General features: G+C 40.8%; 3 protein-coding genes across 4 annotated transcripts; 1 reads left to right on the plus strand and 2 right to left on the minus strand.

Annotated features, from left to right (window-relative positions):
* Nucleotides 1-396: 396 nt before the first annotated feature.
* LOC139653617 (heterogeneous nuclear ribonucleoprotein A0) lies at nt 397-2,485 on the minus strand. The gene is made up of 5 exons (XM_071530507.1): nt 2,330-2,485; nt 1,801-1,883; nt 1,585-1,680; nt 1,297-1,443; nt 397-738 (listed from the first exon to the last, which is right to left on the minus strand). Exons 1-5 carry the CDS (start codon nt 2,337-2,339, stop codon nt 616-618), a joined length of 459 nt encoding a protein of 152 aa, XP_071386608.1. The 5' UTR covers nt 2,340-2,485; the 3' UTR covers nt 397-615.
* LOC139653616 (transmembrane channel-like protein 6) lies at nt 2,401-12,074 on the minus strand. 2 transcript variants are annotated; one of them, XM_071530506.1, is made up of 20 exons: nt 11,768-12,074; nt 10,946-11,064; nt 10,416-10,547; nt 10,037-10,165; nt 9,695-9,803; nt 9,502-9,589; nt 9,156-9,416; nt 8,612-8,835; nt 8,376-8,520; nt 7,517-7,672; nt 6,972-7,129; nt 6,669-6,759; nt 6,130-6,227; nt 5,909-6,004; nt 5,733-5,808; nt 5,507-5,640; nt 4,541-4,717; nt 4,138-4,216; nt 3,941-4,034; nt 2,401-2,500 (listed from the first exon to the last, which is right to left on the minus strand). In XM_071530506.1, the coding sequence occupies exons 1-19, from the start codon at nt 11,821-11,823 to the stop codon at nt 3,957-3,959; spliced, it is 2,406 nt and encodes an 801-aa protein (XP_071386607.1). In that variant the 5' UTR covers nt 11,824-12,074; the 3' UTR covers nt 2,401-2,500; nt 3,941-3,956. The 2 variants fall into 2 exon arrangements, with proteins under 2 accessions (XP_071386607.1, XP_071386606.1); XM_071530505.1 differs by lacking the exon at nt 2,401-2,500 and having other exon boundaries at nt 3,012-4,034.
* A 1,876-nt stretch (nt 12,075-13,950) lies between these two features.
* On the plus strand, nt 13,951-17,251 carry syngr2a (synaptogyrin 2a). The gene is made up of 4 exons (XM_071530504.1): nt 13,951-14,131; nt 14,909-15,146; nt 15,406-15,542; nt 15,704-17,251. The coding sequence occupies exons 1-4, from the start codon at nt 14,033-14,035 to the stop codon at nt 15,902-15,904; spliced, it is 675 nt and encodes a 224-aa protein (XP_071386605.1). The 5' UTR covers nt 13,951-14,032; the 3' UTR covers nt 15,905-17,251.
* Nucleotides 17,252-19,796: the final 2,545 nt, after the last annotated feature.

Consider the following 19,796-nt stretch of genomic DNA (forward strand, 5'->3'; position numbering starts at 1 on the left):
AGGTGAGGAAAAGACCGGGACATTTTAACATTAGCCTACTAGGCCTAATGATGAGGACCCGTCTCTTCCCCTAACTCCATTCCATTTCTATTTAATTGCTATGCAAAACAGGAGTAGGCTACTTCAGAATACATCTTATTGCAAACACTCTTTCAACAAACATGAAAACAATAAACAAATAAATAAGGGGGTGGGGATAGCCTACTGAACTTCTTGTTTATTGTGTCCCTTATATTTCCCATTATGTAAAAACTACATTGAAACTTCTTCCTCAGTATCTTTACAAAACACAAAAACTCCATTTTTTTCATCGGTCTTTGTAGTTCATTGGTCAGGACAAATGGATATGTTTCACACTTTGCTTTATTCTTAGTGCAACTTGATTTCAGTGTACAATAATCACACATCCATTTAAAATTCATACCCTGTAAAAGACAAATTATACGTTTGAGAAAGACAACACAAGTGACTAAAAGACATAATTGGAACTATTCTTTCCTGAGCCTGTTTTTTCCCATGCTTGTCATATTTGTTCAGGTCTTGCGCAACTCATCATGTTTGGTAATTCAACAGGGAAACCTTTTTCATTATTAAAGCAGCTCAGTGTTTTTTTTTTTAGTCGTCCAGCTCATCGTCTAACCACTGAGCGTCCTCCAGAATGTACCCCAGACCCATGGAGCGTCTCGGCCGAGGAATAGCAGTGACTGTGGGGATTTCCTCCTCCGAATCCTCCTCCATCTGAGAGAAGGGAGAGCGGTTGCACGGTTAACCCAGAAAGCAAATGCACAATTTAAAACGTCATGGTGTCAAAACTAGGGATGGGACGATATCCTTATCTCACGATACGATTCGATGCGTGATGTGGGGTTCACAATTTGATACAAACACGTTACGATGTAATAAATAAATAAAAGTTCAATGACAACAAAGTCTGACTGTGCAGAATTATGTTTATTTCTGAGCCACAAATCTTTCTAGCCACGGCATTGGCTTGGTAGAATGTAAACAATTTAAAAATGTCATTACAAAGTGCAAATAATATAATTTGGATGGAGAGCTTGTGAAATTGTGATGGGCAAGCTAACTAACTTGCTCCACGATAGGTATTATCACATTTTTGTATTGCGATATATTGAATTTCGATATATTGTCCCATCCAAAACTCAAACACTGTCAATTAACATTAGTTACTGTATTGGATTTAGCTGTTAGCTTTCTTGATACCAGAAATAATTAATTTTTATGAACAGGCACAATACCAACTCTGCTCTGTAACAGTGAATGAAAAGCACTCACCTTTGGACTAACAACTCTTTTTACTTCCACTTCGGTGCCTCCAATGTAGTGAGGTCCAGCCCAGTCTGCTCTGTCCGCTTCATTCACTGAGGAAAACCTGACGTAGGCCACTGCCTTGTTGTCTTCTGAGGAGCTGTTCTTCTTAATCTGTTTTACAATGTCCAAACCAACAGTTATTGGCCATTTAGTTCATTAAAAGTTGACAAAATCCCCCCCCCCCCCCCCCATAAACACAGCTATGAATAATAATAATAACAATAAATATTTCCATTTTCTTTCAGTCTTTACCTTGCATGCTGTGATGCTGCCCCATTCTCTGAAGTAAGCATGCAGGTATCCTTCATTTATGTAGGGGTTCAGCTGCTTAATAACCAGTCCATGGTCCTGGTAAATGAAAGAAATTATGAACTTCATGGCATGTCTTAGGCTGTAATGATGGAAAAACAATAGAGTGGTTTCCAGTGATGCTCCTAGTGAATGGGGGATATAAGGGGTATTATTTACCAGCTCATAATATTTGCTCAAACCGTCCATGTGTTTCTTAGGAAGACTAATGAGCACTCTCCTCCTGGGAGCTGGCAGGGCTTCTGCGGTATCAGGAGGGAAGATGAGTTAGAAGACATTTCATTTATTTAGAAAGCCTGTGCATTGGGAGAGGTTTTAGGCCAGAAAACAATGTTATCAGTGGTAAGGCATTGTTAAAGTTATTAGACACTAAAGAATAAAAAAAAAAAATGTAAAAAAAAAAAATTGTATATACATACAGTATATAAATAGATATAGATAGATATAGATATAGATATAGATATAGATATATAGATATAGATATGTATATGACTTGAAAATGAGTTTCACATTTTGGGTTAAACAAAGATTTGCAAAAACAATCATTGACGTTGCAAATCTTGTTTTTGCAAACCTTTGTGCCGAGGCAAATCTTGTTTTTTTGCAAATCTTGTTTTTGCAAACCTTTGTGCCGAGGCACAAAGGTCCCATAAAATTAAATGAAGAAACAAGTTGCTGCTGTACTTACCAGAGTCCATTACTGAGATGTTCCTCAACCCACTCTGCCGAGGACTAGAACACAGACCAACTCAAAATACAGGGGAGTTTCACATCACATGCTCTTTTGAGTCATAAGGAGGAGACTCTCTTCATACTATTAACATTTTTCTTGTGAAGTCGTCTTCTCAAGTTAGGCCTCCTTAGAAAGAAAAATGACAGACCAGAAATTCCAATCAGATTATGGTGTGTTGCTGCATAGTTTTCCCGATAACCTGATTAACTTGTTCAAGAGCCTTGGGGAAACATTTTCCGATGCTATGTGACATTGAGCACGAGCTGATGGGTACCACTGCAGGCTCGGTCTGCCTGGCTGAACTGGATTAGTGTTACACAAAAACTAGACTATCAGGTCTTCAACAACAATGTTAAGTTAGCCAACAATTTGGTTTGGTGGTAGTCACTTTATTAAAGTGATTGTTATAGCCAAAACTCATTTCATGTTTTTCTAGCCTCCTCCTGTCACATTTATTTTAGTAATCAGGCCACTGTGTGATAGCTTCACATTGATGTCTGACACAATTTTCATGAAAGAACGCATAGTACAGTCCCATCCTTGGTATTGAGGTGTTTGGTTCTTTATACAGCACCATGTGCAAGTAATAATGTGACTCAACAATCCACTCACATTGAACTCTTTTTTATTTGACAGTTGAAAGTAGAGATAGACGGGAGAGGAGAGGATTGGAGAGAGAGAGGGATGATATGCGACAACGGTTTTGGGACAGATTCTAAACCAGGACGTTGCAGTTACATGGTACGCACCTGAGACCACTGAGCCACCGGGATGCCATCCACAATGAACTCTTTAATACACCTTCAAAGCCTGTGTAACAGTAGACTACTTTCTATTAAACCAGAGGATCACTTACACGTTCACTTGCACATTTTGCAGTTTAGTCATTCTTCATTCCCATGATGGATGCAGTCAACAAATTTGTTTTCATTTATTTTCATTTCTTGCACAATATTCATATATATGTAATTTACAGTCTAAAGCTAACCACAAATATAAAACACATTTACATAAGTTTAGCAATAAATATAACTGCATGGGTCCATAATGGTGGTACCAGTTCAATGATTCAGCTTGCATTCATCCGTTAAATATAAGAAATCCAGTACATTTAAATACTGACCAAACATTGCAATATGTTTAAAAACTACACTTTACTGGACATGTTCTCTTTGGGAATGTACGATGGTGACAAGTGTCTTCGCATTGCTGAGATAATGTCTTGGCATTTCTATGTTTTGAATGACAAATAGGAAAGATTTCTTTTTAAATATAGAAGACAATACATAAAAAAAAAATGTTCACACACTGTTTTTAGATCATTGGTGTGTTCATTTCACAAAATGAAAGTGAATGTCCATGTTCACAAAACACTGAGCAAGGAAACAAAACCTGTTGCAACCCCACTGTTGTGCCAAGGTGCTTCAATTGTGTAATGAACTGAAAGAAAAAGCAGCTATCTGTTTCCCTTACAGCTACACATTGTAAGGGAAACAGATAGACAGATAAATGGCACTGGCTGCTGCAGGGTGTAGGAGGACAGCAGGTGGAGGGACGACTACCCACCTCACTGTGGTTACTATCAGGAAGGGGAAACCAGATTCCTTTCCTCATGAAAGGCTTGCAGCTTAGTGATGAGGAACTTTTTGTCCTTACCCTCCTGCATATAGAAAAATACATAAACACACATTCAGCTGAACACCAATGCACATCTGTACTTATAAAAAAAAAAAGAAAGAATAATGCTGTTTGATCACACATACATTTTCAATTTGCTTTTCTAGCAGATCGATGATTCTTCTCTGGCCATCGACAACTTGAGTATGAATGTAAATCACCATTCTGAAAAACAAACAGGGCATGAATTATATTTTCAATCTCAGTGATTTAGCATAACCTAGTGTTTACATACCATTCAGGCATTAGCTTTGTAAAAAAAAAAAAAAGACAGATACATAGAAAGAACACAACAATTATGCAAAAATGTGAGGTAAAAATGACTTCATGGTGCCTCTTGTGTTTACCCCCGGGGGGGAAATGATGTGTTGTCAGCAGCATAACAAATAAACAGCATAGCACAGATAACTTGATAATGGCAGAAAATGAATGATTGCAGAAACAAGACTAATTAACATAGAAATGGGGGCGTGATGGTGGCCAACTCACAGAAAGACCCCCGTGGCCAGGAATAAGAAAAACGGCTTCTCCACCAGATAGGTGTAGGCCCAGTTGAGCCAAGACAGGTCGCTGTTGGTGTCCTCCTGCTCCTGGGCCCACAGTTTCCCTGCCTGAAACATTGTGGTGAGGTTCCTGAAAGGGCCGCACCCAGACGACGGTTTAATCCTGTGAAGGACAGACAGGCAGTGGTGGAAGAAGTATTCCGATCTTTGACTTAAGTAAAAGTAGCAATACCACAGTGTAAAAATACTTTGTTACAAGTAAAAGTCCTGCATTCAAAATCTTACTTAAGTCAAAGTACAAAAGTATTAGCATCAAAATATACTTAAAGTAGCAAAATTAAAAGTAGTCATTATGCAGGATGGCCCATTTCAGAATCATATATATCATATTATTGGACTATAATTATTGATGCATTAATGTGTTCATCACTTTAATGTTGCAGCTGGTAAAGGTAGAGCTAATTTTAATTACTTTATATACTGCTGGGTAGCTTCACCTATAAAAATATATCATCATTTATTAGTTGATTTATAATTTGTATTAATAATCTAAATCTGCAAAGTAACTAGTAACTAAAGCTGTCAAATAAATGTAGTGGAGTAAAAAGTACAATATTTCCCTCTGAAATGTAGTGGAGTAGAAGTATAAAGTAGCATGAAATGGAAATACTCAAGTAAAGTACAAGTACCTCTAAATTGCACTTACGTACAGTACTTGAGTAAATGCACTTAGTTACATCCCACCACTGCAGACAGGAGAGGAGGCCTCTTGTCTGAAGGGGATTTGCATTGTTTCAAACATATTCTTAGAATGCTCTTTGTGAGTGTCTGAGCTTGTGAAATTCATGCATGCCATTTGATGAAGAAACTGTAAGCATGACAGTGAATTCAAGACATGCATGAAGATGAAAGAGAGAGAGAGAGCGAGAGAGAGCTTTTTTGCTACACTCACGTCCAAACTGTGTAGGTGACAGACACGGCAGCACCGAGGAAGGAGGGGAAGCACAGGAGGGAGATGAACAGTGTGCTCATTTGACTGGCCCTCCAGGGCTTTCCACAGGCCTGGCAGTTCAGCATCAGACTGCTCTGAGGAAGGAACCACAGAAACAACAATACTTATTTGTCACGCAATTACCCAGACGTGCAGCATTGAAGTTGCAGGTGTTGACCCTACCGACCTTTCTGATGTAAAACAACACAAACAGCTTTATGATCTGGACTGCAGGAAGCAATGGAGCAAACAGCACACCGAGCCTATAGGAAGGGCCAGAAGACCTCATTAAAAAGTGCCACAAATGTCTTTTTTGTTGTTGTTGTTCTAGACGTGAGCCAGCCAGAAAAATGTGTGTTATACCAAGTGAGGGTTTGCCCATATATGAGCTCCAGCACATTACGAGCAATGTCAAACACTGGCTTCCTTTTTCTTTTCAGCACTCGCTTGGAAAACAGACTGGGGGGGGAAAGACACAAAGTTGGCTATCAGCATGTACATTAACAGTCGATGAGAGGCTTCACAAAAACAATAAACAGCAGAAACACTTTAGAGACACGTTCTGCAGGTCAAGCTCCACTTGCCTCCACATGAACTCCCCGAAGAAAGTGTAGAGCACCGTGCAGATGAAGTCCATCAGGAGCAGGCGATACAGTTCCTGCCCCACAAAGCTCTCCCAACACTGCGGACAAATAGAGATACATATACTACAGCATCCGCAGAGAGTTTATTCAAGATAACTTCATATCAGCCTTACTATCAGGCTGACTGTATGGTAGTAGGATGGAATATCTATAGCACCTGTAATCAGGTTACACAACAAACATCTAACCCAGCTCTCTGTTTCTTAAACTCAGATGTAAGCAAGCTTTGTATTCTTACTTATCTCCTTTATATCTAATTATGTTGAGCTCATTGCGAAGATCTTGTTCAATTTGACGATTAAATTTGCCTTATTTGACTGTAAATTGCATGTGTTTCAATTAAAAAAAACAAATCCAAACAAACTCTGATATAACACTGAGCAATAGGTGTTCTTTTAGGAATGAGGGACATTATAGATTCCAGTCCTCCTCCATTGCTATAATTATGAGAAGAAGAGCAAATGTCAAGAATCTTGTACCTGTAGACCACGCTTCTCTGGCTCCACAGCAATTCTCCTCAACCAATGGTAACACAGCACTCCAACAACACTGACCTTCAATAGCAGGTTCCTGACAAAGATTTGATCATGACAAAAAGGGGAATTTACCGTTTGATAATAGCAACAATAATCATAATAAAGAAAGAAAAGGAAAATCATAAAGTGTGTATGTAGCAAAAAAAACAACACCCATCTGTTTCTTATAAGTCAGGAATTTCAAAATGACCGAATGTTTATAGTACGATTGTGACTCAGTGATCTTGCTGTAGTCCCTGTCCTCACCTGAAGATGGAGACATAGACGCGTACGCAGGGTGAGTCATAGCTCTCCATCCAAGACACCAAATTGAAGAGTCCAGGGAGCAGCAGGTTAATGCCTGACACTACTGCAGACGAGACTAGAAGATAAGCCTCTCTGATAAGACTCCCTTCAATATGGTGCTGTGAGGGAATGGATAAACCACAGTGAGGGCACAGACCCACACACACACACACACACACATTTGCGCATCACCATCTAACATGTATGAAGCACCACTGAATATACTCTTCCTCCAATATCTTCATCAGTTTTGTTCTTGCTTATTCTGAGGCATATCAATTTGTAAACGTTAATGAAAAGGCGATGAAGAACTTATTTTAGAAAGCAAGCGTTAAGTGTGAAAACACTGTACGAGGTGTGAAGGTGCTTCTTGGTCGGGGTGATTGTGTGCTAGTTGTGAAAAAAAAGAGGAAACTAAAAATTCCCCTAGAGGCCCTATAGCTGCTCAAATTTGCATTAATTTTATAAGGTCTGGTGGTCCAGCAGTCCTCACACAGCGCTCTAACCAGGTGCATGTGATCTGAGAGGAAGTGGACTGCCAGGGCACCCAGGAATATGCTGGTGAGACACACGGCCCACGCCGACAGGTGCACCAGCAGGCCCCACAGCCGCTGCACGCAGCCCTTTTCCTCCTCCCCACAGATCATCTCAGACAGCAGCTCCTGTGAGAGAAGCAGAAACCACAGTCAAGTGTCTGTGATGTCAAGCCAGCAACAGCGCTCCAGTTAAACGATCTTCACACTGTGGTGAAGCTGTGATCAGCACTAATATGCTGGGTGTGTGTCAGCTACTGGACAGTGCTTACATTAAGAACAGATCTTTAAAATTCTCACTAGAAACACTGGTCATTGATCCGTTCTCTGTTCTCTATATCATCTTTATCTTCTCTATATCAATGACATTTTAACACCCCATTTGTAACAGCATGCTGTATGTTCTCTTTTTGATGAGCCCGCTTGAATGTAGCTAAATATTGCCGTTATATGTGAAAGTGTAACCCACACTTCCTGGGTAGAGGCTGTGGCAATATGTAAAACTGTGATAAAGGCGTATGCAAAGTGACCAAGCATGCAGCCTTGAAGTCAACTTTTCTGTGAAGTGTCTATTGCAGAGGATTGTCAAAGATATTAAATAATATTTGGGGGAACAAAGTATATATGGAGGCAGTTCGTTTTAAATGGTTTGCAACCTGAAATGTTATGCATCAAGTATAAAACCCAGTACTGGAGCTTCTATTTGATTGAAAATTAAATGGAGAATGAGTTGGAAATTCATCTGAGCCTCTTAACTGTGTCCCCATTTACATACAAAATGAGTTGCATCAGACATCAGTGTATCAAAGTGAATATTCAGAAGCCTTTGTACCTTGAGCTGGGTGCTGATGTTCTCAGATTGAAACTGGATAGACGTCTTCTTGCTGACTTTAAAGTCCCAGGAGCAGAACACCTTCACCGCCAGATTCCCATGAGACTTGAGCACACGGAAACTTCTCCCAAAGGACTTGGACAAACTGAGATATAGAACAATGTAGCCATGAAGCCCGCTGCTTGCAACGACTCGAAGAGAATAAAAATAAATGAAGAAATGATTCACTGTTTAACCTGTACACAAGGATCATGCAGATGATGAAGAAGGCTATGCCGATGGTGAAGAAGTAGGCTAAGGGTATGTTGTATGGCATCATCTGGTAGCTGCTGGCAGCGTCACAGACTGGCGGGTCAGTAATTTTAGCAGTAGAACCGGGGGTCGAGTCAGCAGGTATGCAGGTCTTGATGATGGTGTTGGTGTAGTAGCCATAAAACATCACACTCTGAGAGAGGAAACCCTGACAGTGACAGTGGAGAATGGAGAAATCGCAATGACATGCACTAAATCAAGTGATTTTCAACCTTTTTCCATGACTATCTATATTGTAGATAGGGAGATAACAGTGAAACTATTACCAAAATAGTCATTCTTCTACATTCTCTAATTGTATTAACTTCTAGTAAATGAAATAATGGTGAAGTTTAACAATTGATCAATTTGCTGGGGACCCCCTGGAACCCTCTCAAAGACCCCTGGTGGTCCCTGAACCCCATGTTGAGCACCACTGTTCTTCTTGAGAACTATATCAACCAGTGCTGTGTTGCACGCCCATCTTACTGTGCCAGTTAGAAGCTCGAGGCCAGTGATCATGTTGTGACTGGAGCCATCCGGAGGAGGAGGGTGAATGGCTTGAGGGATGACCAAGAACAGGCCGTTGATGAGGAAGAGGAGGACGTTGAAGAGCAAGAGGGTCCTGAGAAAGAGGAAGTAGGAGAGCACTCCTGTCCCGAAACGCCCGCTCAGTCTCTTCATCGGCAGCTGCCACAACTGGAGGGACGTCAGGAGGGGGAGACAGCTGAACAGGCAGTGACGCCACATCTGTGTGGAGAAAAGCACAAGTGCACATGTCACACACATGCAATGATAACAAAATCTTCCCTTTTATCACATGACACATACTCACCCTCGCAATGTAGACCCTAAGACGACTGTAGCATGGAACATCTCTGTTAATGAGTGAATCTTCGACGACGTCACTGAAAGCAAGTTTCCTAATGAATGAAAGATGAAGAAATGTTATAAATATATCTAGTCTGTCTAGTTACTCCAGTTCACAGGTGGTATGTTTTGGTTCATGTTTTCAACGCTGCCTGTACCTGAGCTCAATCTTCTTGGTCAGGCTAAGGGGCTTGGCTCGCAGCGCGCGCAGGCGATCACCCACTGAAAGGCTCTGGAGGTTAGACACCAACTGCTCCATCTTGTTTTCTGTAAACCGCATGTTAGAAATGACCAAATCATTCACCTGAGGACGCTGAGCCGCTCAGAGAGCAGCTGCTGCAGCCAATACTGGCTCCCAGTGGGAGAGAGAGGAACAAGGGAAGAACAAGAGATCCTTGAATGACTGGGGAAACCAAATTGTTGAGCTACAAGTAAAAGAAAACACTTGGGAACAATTTCTCACATATCCCTCACCCCCTGGATTTTGAATTTGCACTCACCCCTCTCATAGATTTCCTCTGAATCTGCCTGGACAAAGTCACACCGTATATTTGGCCTGGAGGATTGGGAGAAACCTGGGAAGGAGGTCTGGTTGCCACACTGGGAAGTGATTTCAACACTACTTTGCCCTGTGTGGGGCAAGGGCACATTTTTTAAAACAATTTAATTAAATCAGATTCACATGTGTAAACAACTCTGTCAACAGCCAGCTATGCTCTCGTGATTTTTTTTTTAGATTTCTCAGAAAGCCAAAAACAAACAGATGGCCTATCTAGTAATAAACATTCTCTTGGGTTCTTTTGACTGCATGGAAGAATTATATCGCCTGGTGACACTGCAGACAATTACTTGAAAGCAACAAGGAACATTTCACCTCACCAAGAAAGCAGCTGGGCATGGAAGACAGGACCTTCTGGGTGGCAGCTGACCAGCGTTTCCGGTGCAGAAGGTTGGTCTGCTCTTCTTCACACGTCTCCTCACTGATGTGGCTAATTTGAAAGGACTGGCTATCTGAAACAAACACAGTACTTATGCGAAGCCTTCAGACCAACTACATAGGTCTATTTTAAGTTTTCAGATGAGCAATGTTTTCAATTTCACTACCTAAAGGACTTTAAGAACAACAACAATGCATATTCACAAACAGGGGAGTGTTTATGTTTGAGGGAGGTTTAATATTTACTCCAGATGATTTGGATTGACCATGCAGCAGCAGGTACATCAGCTGTTTAAAAAGCCCTATACGCATTTATTAATTGCTTGAACTTTGAAATCTATCAACAAATGAATGAATCCTAGGCACTTGTAGATGTGGATACTTTAGATGGAAAGATCAATAGCACCTCTCTGCAAGACATCAGCAAATACAGACTTTTGTCCCAGTAAGTCACAGATATGTGTAGTGGTACCTCTGCATTCCCCAAGCACCTCCATCTCCAGGGTGTCATGGCTGTCATCAGCGTTGGGTCCTGGCTCCCCGATGAGCTGGCAGAGAGAGTCCTGGGCCGGGCCGTCCTCTCCAACATTCCTGGAGAAGAGTAAACATTACAAGAGATAGATGAAGAGAGATTTAAGATTAAGAGAGGTATGATCATGATTAAGATTCCCAAAGGCTTCGGCCTTTACACAACAGCATATTCTGTAGCTACAGTAGTGTGCACATGAAGATTTTTCACAGAATGGTTCAATATTCAACTAAAACCCAAATAGAATCCTGGAAAGTTTCCAAATGCTACAAACACAAGCAGCCAAATGACAAAGCGAAGGGAGGCTTCCAAAAATAAGCGCATGCAAAGATAATTCAATCTAGTATAACTGATGCTAGATTTAAACAACTACAAAGGTACTGCAACTGTTCTCACCAAACAACCCCATGTCTTGGGATTTGGACTTTTAATAGGCCTCTTTCAAAAGAATATCAAGAGGAAGACTCATACATGACTTGTATAAAATGCAAAAATACACTTACCTTAATTTAGGACATTAGGGAAAGTCAACTTTCAGTCTACCCCACATAGATACAATGAAGAGTCATATAGTATACACAGTTACATTGCATGTTTGCTGCTCTGAAAGAGAAAATTGGAACCAAATACAGAAGCCCACCCAAGCAAACAAAGGCAGAGTGCTCGACAGCTAAAGCAAAAAAAAAAACAAAAAAAAAACAAACAAAGCAAACCTGACCTCAAATCAGTCAGGCCTACCAAGAGAAAGACAGAAAAACAACTTACTCATAATCGAGATCTATTTGACAATCGTTGAGATTAAAGTGAACGCTGTGCGCCATGGTCCTGGTCGATCACCCGTTACTGCAAACACACACCTGTCAGCTGATCACTCTTTCCCGTCAGCCACATGCTGAGTTCACAGGGCCACCAGAGGAAGTCAAATGAACCATTCCTGAGCCACTGAAAAAAAACAACAGGTTTTCATAGCTCTCTTTTATTCATCCTTCCACAAAGTGAAGGCACTGCTCAATGAGACGCTCACAATGCTGCTTTCCTTCCTGTGGAAACCTCCCACAGAGCACATGCACAGCCCTCCTCCCCCCAGTCAGACTGTTATCACACTGCTGGGATATCAAGAACGTCTTGACCAGTGAACTGTACGCGTGCCAGATCAAGGCCGAAACACAGCAAATGTGGGACATAGAGGAGCAGAGGAGGCAAGAACAAAATGTTCAGTGTTTCCTCAGTCTGTGTTCAGCACCACATTTATATACCAACTTCTGTGGGACACACCAGACTCCAAAACTCAACCACATGCACTCACTCACTCTCTGTCTCTCTCACACGCACACCACACCCCAAAGGGATTAAAGCACAGCTGTGCCTTATTGTTTTCAATTGGTGTAAAGAATTAATCTGCCGTATGTGAATTCACAGTCTGTTTAACTTCTCAGAGATGCCCTTTGCTCTGCCATGTCCACTTTCTCCAATTGACTTGAAGGTTACTGCTGCCACCTAGAGTTAATACCCTTATATAGTATTTTTAGGAGAAATACATTTTGGATATAAGGGGTGTCATTCCAAAATGCTACCAATGTTTTCCATTAAAAAAGAAGAAGTCAATATTTTGAAAACATAGATGATTCAGTCCTCAAAATGTAACTATTTTGTAAACAAGGGTCTTAAAATGGCTCTTAATGTCAACAGTGACCCATTATGTGCTTTACACTCATGCCAGCAATTATTATAAAAGAGTAGGTGTCAATTTTATCAAATAGTGGATGCAGTATTATATTTTGGAATAAAACTCGTCCCACACTCTGTCTTGTGCAATGAACCAGGACTTATTTTGATGAAAACTTCTATGACAAACATCTCAAAAGTATCAACCAAATGGGAAATGTGTTGACCAGTATTTACCAATACACAGGTTTTGATGCTGCAATCCATTGTGCCACAATCCAAGATGAGCATTCATACAGATGTAAAAAGAAAGCTGTACTCAGAAATGTCACTACAGAGGACATCATGGCTACACTGTCATGAATCTACAGGCTCCCATCAGACAGGCCGCACCATTCACTAGCCACCTCATCTAAATGTTACAGGGTTGAGTGTGTGAGTGTGTGTAAGTCACTGGGGTTATCAAGTGGCTTCCTCCCATCACAGATGTTTCATTGAATTCGACCCATGACACCTCCAGAAGGCTCGACAGTGATTTCTGGAACCACCAGAACCACCACCCTCCACACCAAAGACAGCAATAACCACACCACCCTGTATACTATACTATACTCTTAGGCTTATCTCTAGTTTCCAACACTACTCCATAATTTCTAATCTTCCTCATAATTTCAACAACAATAGCATAATGGAACAGCTGATTCTACTGGCTTGAGAGGGCCCGCTCAGGAGATCAGACACCAAATTGTAGCAAACATTTATACTTAACTCACTCAGGCTACCATATCTATACTATATTACTCCTGCCTTAATCATAACATAGATATTCCATATTTGCATATTGTATGCTGCATTCAAGTTCAGCACGATGAACAATCCAATAAAGTGATAAATACAATTTTCTATGATACCCAAGATGTGACATTTAGGGGGCAGAGGAAGTCATACAGACACTTGGTGGTAAAAATGACGAATACAACAACTTTTGGCTTATAAATTAACCAAAACATAATTTACATGGAAGATACAATAGACATTCTCCTCTTCATACTGCCACTGTAGCACAAGGCAGCTATGTGTCTTGATTTTCAAAATAAAACAGCAACCAGAAATTACTTTAGTTACAGGGTCCATTTTCTTAACATTTCCGACCAAAAGCACTTGGATACGCGACAGATCGTATTTACGACTGAGGCCGGAAGCCGGGGTTTACGAGGAGCATTTGAAGGCACCAAAGAAGGGGCGGTGTTTAAAAAGTTTTCAGGAAACTGGTGAGAAAACGAAACTGCCCAACTTGACAGCAGAGTCAGTGGGTTAGCCCAGTCTTCAACTCGTTGACAGGACGGATAAGTTTTGTGGCAAAATATGGAGAGTGGTGCCTACGGGGCCTCACTGGCCGGCGGGGCCTTTGATTTCTTGAATTTTGTAAAACAGCCTCAAACCATATTGCGCTTCTTGAGCTGGGTGAGTGATTGCATGGAAAGTAACGAACGCAGGTTAGCAAACCTTTAGCCAACTGTCACATCTTTGTGCTAGCAACGGTAACGTTCGCGTTATTAACAGATGTGAGTTGGCACGGTAGACACGTATTAGTTAGGGAGTTACCTTGTTTGCAGTTAACGTTGGATAGGGTGTTAGTGTTAGGTTGCCATCTTAAATAAATTCGTAAAGTAATCACGATAAAATATAGTGCTTTAGCATTAGCTAATGTTGGCTAGCATGTCCCTTGCTGTGTCACCGCACTACCTTCACCACCTGTTGAACTGGTCGGTGGTGGCTGATGGACGTCTGTTTGTTTACGTTACCCTGATGTGAAAAGTGGACCAGGCACGATTTGTATAACTCACAAGTGACGTGTGCTAACGTTACCTTATATGTTAGTCTATTCCAGAGTGTTTACAATAGTGAATTTAACAAGAGGTTAAACCAGGAATTGAAAATGTTCCAGCGTCACGTAGTTGGCAGAGAGTCAAAGTCGCTGGGCTCCACTTATTACTATTTTAAGATGTGTTCAGGTGAAGTCGGTAGGGGAAGTCCAAGGGGGTAATCTCTTACCATGTGAATCATGTGATAAGCAGCATGCACTGTAGTCCCACAATTGGTTGACTTAATGCCTTCACCAAAAGCCCCCTAGCTTTACATTTGAGGCTATAAGCCCTTCCCCCAATGGTAATGTAATTATTTCTCTCTCTCTCTCTCTCTCTCCCTCTCTCTCATATCTATATAAAAACTTGTTTGCAGATATTTGCCATTGTGGTTTTTGCAACTATCACTGCAGAAGGCTATGTTAACCCAGCAGAGCGTCAAGAAGCCAAGTGCATGTTCAACAACAACGACAGTGCCTGCAGTTACGGGGTGGGAATCGGAATTCTGGCCTTCCTGGCGTGTGTCGTCTTCATCATTTTGGATGCCTACTTCCCACAGATCAGCAACGCCAAAGAGAGGAAGTACATAGTCTGTGGGGATTTGGTCTTCTCCGGTGAGAGTCAGATTTTATTGTAGGCTGCATGGAGAATAAACTGTAGGGAAATCCACCTGAAATTTGGAATCTCATGTTATTTTTCTTATGATCTAGGATAGCTCAATCAATAATGAACATTAGCAATCTACTCAAAATGATGACAAGAAAATATGAATTCTGTCACCACACTTGCATCTCAATCTAGACATATTCCTATGCTATAGACTGGTTGAACTGCTTTTGTAATAGTGTTTTGTTGATTTCCAACTCGGGGTAGGAGCCTGGACCTTCCTGTGGTTCGTCTGCTTCTGTGTCCTGGCCAACCAATGGTCCAACACCACCGACACCGCTAACGTTGCTAGTGATGCTGCTCGAGCTGTCGTGGCTTTCTCTTTCTTCTCCATCATCACCTGGGTGAGTCTCTCATCTCACTTCCCCACGTGACCAGCATTTGACTAACAAAATGTCATGGACTTGATAACAACCTCCTTCTGCTCAGAAATTCACTGACTGGCAGACGTGTGAATGCTACAGGTATTAATTCAAGCATGTGTGTGTGCCTCTTCTCTCCACAGGCTCTGTTGACTTATTTTGCTTATAGTAGATATCGCCAAGGTGTGAGTGACTTTGACCAGGACTACAGAGACCCAGCCAATGACCAAACTACTCCATACCCAGCCAGCCCATACCCCAGTAGTGGTCCAGAGGGCTACCAGCAGTCACCTTTCACCCACAGTCAAGAGCGTCCTGGAGAGTACCAGCCTCCAGCTTACTAAAGGACTGGCATTCTAACACATGAAACCGACAGGGGATTTATTTTTAAAATGAGGAAGTGGCCAATGGTTAATTTACAATTGGGACTTTACTCTGCACTCCGTACTGATTTTCTTCCTGCAAAAAAAAGCAAAAACTTTGATTGTTTTTGCATATTGAAGGGTGCATTGATATGTTCTTAGTTTGTGCCATTATTGTAATTTGGTGTTCGGTGGATATGTGCCACATTGTACAATCCACAAGCAAAGCACCAGACGTAGCAAGTGAAAACTGAGAATATATTGTGATAGAATGAGATTGATCTGATGACACTGTGCCATGGTTGTCTCTGCACCAAAACAACTATAGTTATTTCATTCCCGCTTGTTTTATTTTTCATAGAAGTGTTTTTTGACTGCAGTTATTTGAGAGCTGTTGATATCAAAGCACCAATCATCAAGTAGATGAGGATACATTTTGTTGCTGGGGAAACTGCTTTGCGTTGCTAAGATGAGAGCTTAAACAATGGACAGTTTTGTTCTTTTTTTTGTTCATTCAACGCTTTGTTACTGTCTAGTGCATATAAATATGCTTTCATTGTTCTTAAATTCATAGACAATTTGACAGCCATAATTCTGGAATACACTTCCTCAGAAATTACTTAGCGTTAAGCTCTGTTTTATTTTTACGACACCACAAACCCATATATTATTTAATTAATGGGTGCGTTGAAAATGTTCACTCAAAAACTACTGTACTGCCATAGTTTTTATAATCAACCACTGAACCTAAAAGAGCTTTTGTGCACTGAAAAACACATGATTTGCTTTCTTTGGGGCAGTTTATTGCATATCTGTAATGCAATCTAAGATGGTTTATCTGAATGTGTTTCAATTAGATACAGCTACAATATAGTGTATATAAGGGTTTGTTTTATTTTGTGTTAAGGTGGCCTAACCTATACCATGACCTTTATATATGCTACCTCTGCAAAAGTTTAATGTGCCTTTGTGAGTTTTGCAATTATACAGTGTAACATTTTTTTTCATGTCCAATACAAGAAACCTTTCAGCCAAAATCTGATTTCAGGAAATCAGTTATAGCATGGTCTGTTGAAATACAACGATTGTTATATTTATTGGCTTACTTGATCCTTTCAGTCCTGGTGATTCAGTACATGACAATCATACCATCAGAACCTTCACCTTGGGAACTGTTTTTTTTTCCCCGTTGTGCTTTTAGATGCACTGTAATCCAGTTGGATTACTCTGAGGCTTTACAATAATTCCTCATGAAGTGCCTTGTACAGTATACTGTATTTCATAGTAACACAAGAGGTTTGCCAAATAAAGACTTTTCATGTTTTGAAACTGTCGGGTCAGCCAAGTTTTGTATCCTTCATTACAGCTGGAACAGGACCTTCTGTATGTGGGTGTGCTCCTTTGGCAAATATTTGACTAGTGATTGTACTGATGTATGTGAGGGAACTCGTGAAGTGTGGAGACAATACCCTATTGATGTGAAGTGAACTATAGCTAGTTATAGTACATATCCATTAAAGGAGCACATGATGATTTATCATGCATATTCTCACATATTCCCAAACTGTAAACAGTCTTGCATAAATCCGTTACTGAGATACTGAGAGTTAATATTTGAGTTTTCAAGTTAGGAATCATTTTATATATTTACAGTTGTAGGTGAATAGGGCTTTGTAGGATTTCAAATCAAAACATTACAACCATATATCTAATGAACTAAAGACTGCAGCAAAAATCTCTGATGGAGAATCATGTTACACCATAAATTGGTACAAAATAGAGTTCAGATGTGTTTTTGGTGAGAAACCCCTTCAAGCTATGCAACATTTACTGTATGTAAAACAGTAGTCTTGGTGAGAAGGTCAAGTAGCAGCTACTTAGATGACACTGTGATACTGTAAAACATAGCTTTGTGTTATGTTCATCATATACAGTATATGATAGGCTATATATATCATATATCTGTGTGAATCACTGATAGATTATTATACTATACAGGAAAATTTGATGAATGCAAACCCAGTTGTGTGCTGAATTTATGTGTATCAAAAGTTAGATGAGCTTTGCAAGCAGGGAGACACTCTTTAAAATAATACAGAAAACCGACTGGGAAAGAAAGCTTTATGAAATTATATCAAAGCTGAAAAGGATAATTTTTCAGCTTTTATATAGAACATCATGTATGTTCTCATTGCAACAGCAGTTCAAATTGCTCTCTAGCTCTGATGGAAAGCATGGAGCGGTTCTAGAATTTAGGATTGTGCTGTCATAATAGCTGCAGATGAGCAAAACTTTGCAGACACAAATTTGTCATTGTTCATCATTACTCACTTACCATCCTGAAAGAACTACACTTACCACCTTGAAAGAAACTACTCTGTTGCACTCCTGTAGTTGCAAATTGACATCAGCTATTACAAAAAGGCAATTATGGAGAGTGAATCCCATCCAGGTAAGGCAAAGTTAATCATAATTTTCAGATGAGTTATCCTAAACTATCTCACTACATGAATAAATAAGGGAATGCCAAACCAGGATGTGTTTGTTGAATAAAATTGTCTTTGTTGGGCGTCCATTGCTGCCCAGTCTGCATTGTAAATGTACAGTTCAGTTAATGGCTTCAAAATGATAAAACATAATATGAAACTTTAATGATTGTTTTGTTAAATATAGCCATTTGACATGTTGTCATGCCATTTCTAATTTCTTTCAGCTTGGATGCGAGTTGTCACTTCACTCATTGCTGATAATTCTGAGTATACTGATTGTAAGCCTGGAATCATCCTCGGGGAAAAGAAATACTTTTATGCTCCAGTCACCAGTGTCTCCACAGTGATGCTTGAACTCGGCACTGTTCTGCCCCCACCGTCTTATCGTGATATTGGCTCCAATGTAGGGTCCAACTCCACACCTGGACTTGAGACTCTCAACATGTGGGACCCAATAGCTAGCACAGATTCCTTAGCATACAAACGTCTCATCGCTATGGAAGATGAAGACCTTCCGCCCACAGAGGAAGACTCCTCACTCATGACAAAGGACAAGGCTTTGACAGAACCACCCAGCAATCCAGCCCAGGACGATGAGACTCAAACCAGTCTGCACACTGACATTGAGGCTCCATCTAGTAAAGTCCAAACTAATGAAGATGCAGAGATCAAGTGCATATCCAGGCTGCTTCATGACTCTCTTAGCCTTGACTATGACCACTGCATGTATCAATTCGGTGAGCAGCTTGTTGGCAAGAGGTACCTCTATGCTCCTTTGTCTGACTGCTGCTCACCCCTTGGACCTACTCTGGACAACTTTGATGAATGGGAGCCAATGGTCTCTACTTTCGAATTAATGCAGTTCTCCCATGACGTAGACAAGGAGGGACTTGGTGAAAAGGCCTACTACGCTACCCCATCAAATACCTCTAGATTTGCGGTTTCCCTATCCCATGGGCCTGTTCCACACCACCTTAATGAATGGGAGTCACTGGTCCAATCTGATTCAGAACTTCTCCGGAAGTTCCTGGTGGACTTGGAGAGTGAGGAGACAAAACAAGACCACTTGGTCATCAATGAAGAAATGATCAATTTTTGTGCAAGCATTGATTCCAGCGCTGACGGGACTGCTAGTGCTCCATGCAATGATACCAAACATGAGTGTGGTGACAAAAAGACTGTCACAACTCTGGTCTCTGCTGGGCCTGACAACAGTTCCACAAAGGCAAAGACTCAAATCAGCCTAATCCAGGAAGTCAAGGCTCCACCCGTATCAAGTCCTCTCCAGGTGTTTGAGGCCGTTGATAGTGACATTGACAAGATCCCAACCCGTCTGGTCCAGGAGACCAAGGAACCAGCCAATCTGCAGCTGGAGACCAAAAATC

This window comes from Centroberyx affinis, unplaced genomic scaffold, assembly GCF_046629955.1.
Source record: "Centroberyx affinis isolate AG114_WGS23_722 - 3 ecotype Tasmania unplaced genomic scaffold, CSIRO-AGI_Caff_v1 ptg001934l_1, whole genome shotgun sequence".
NCBI classification, from domain to species: domain Eukaryota; kingdom Metazoa; phylum Chordata; class Actinopteri; order Beryciformes; family Berycidae; genus Centroberyx; species Centroberyx affinis.

What these genes read in the sequence shown, in the direction of transcription:
- syngr2a (XM_071530504.1), top strand. Translation starts at nt 14,033, where the DNA reads ATGGAGAGTGGTGCCTACGGGGCCTCACTGGCCGGCGGGGCCTTTGAT. An exon ending in TATTGCGCTTCTTGAGCTGG is followed by an intron (nt 14,132 to 14,908) that starts GTGAGTGATTGC and finishes ACTTGTTTGCAG; the next exon opens with ATATTTGCCATTGTGGTTTT. An exon ending in TCTTCTCCATCATCACCTGG is followed by an intron (nt 15,543 to 15,703) that starts GTGAGTCTCTCA and finishes TTCTCTCCACAG; the next exon opens with GCTCTGTTGACTTATTTTGC.
- LOC139653617 (XM_071530507.1), bottom strand. An exon ending in TGAGCAAATATTATGAGCTG is followed by an intron (nt 1,681 to 1,800) that starts GTAAATAATACC and finishes TTCATTTACCAG; the next exon opens with GACCATGGACTGGTTATTAA. An exon ending in GCAGCATCACAGCATGCAAG is followed by an intron (nt 1,444 to 1,584) that starts GTAAAGACTGAA and finishes ATTGTAAAACAG; the next exon opens with ATTAAGAAGAACAGCTCCTC.
- LOC139653616 (XM_071530506.1), bottom strand. Translation starts at nt 11,823, where the DNA reads ATGGCGCACAGCGTTCACTTTAATCTCAACGATTGTCAAATAGATCTC. An exon ending in CAAATAGATCTCGATTATGA is followed by an intron (nt 11,065 to 11,767) that starts GTAAGTTGTTTT and finishes ACTCTTCTCCAG; the next exon opens with GAATGTTGGAGAGGACGGCC. An exon ending in GTCTATGTCTCCATCTTCAG is followed by an intron (nt 6,760 to 6,971) that starts GTGAGGACAGGG and finishes AATCTTTGTCAG; the next exon opens with GAACCTGCTATTGAAGGTCA.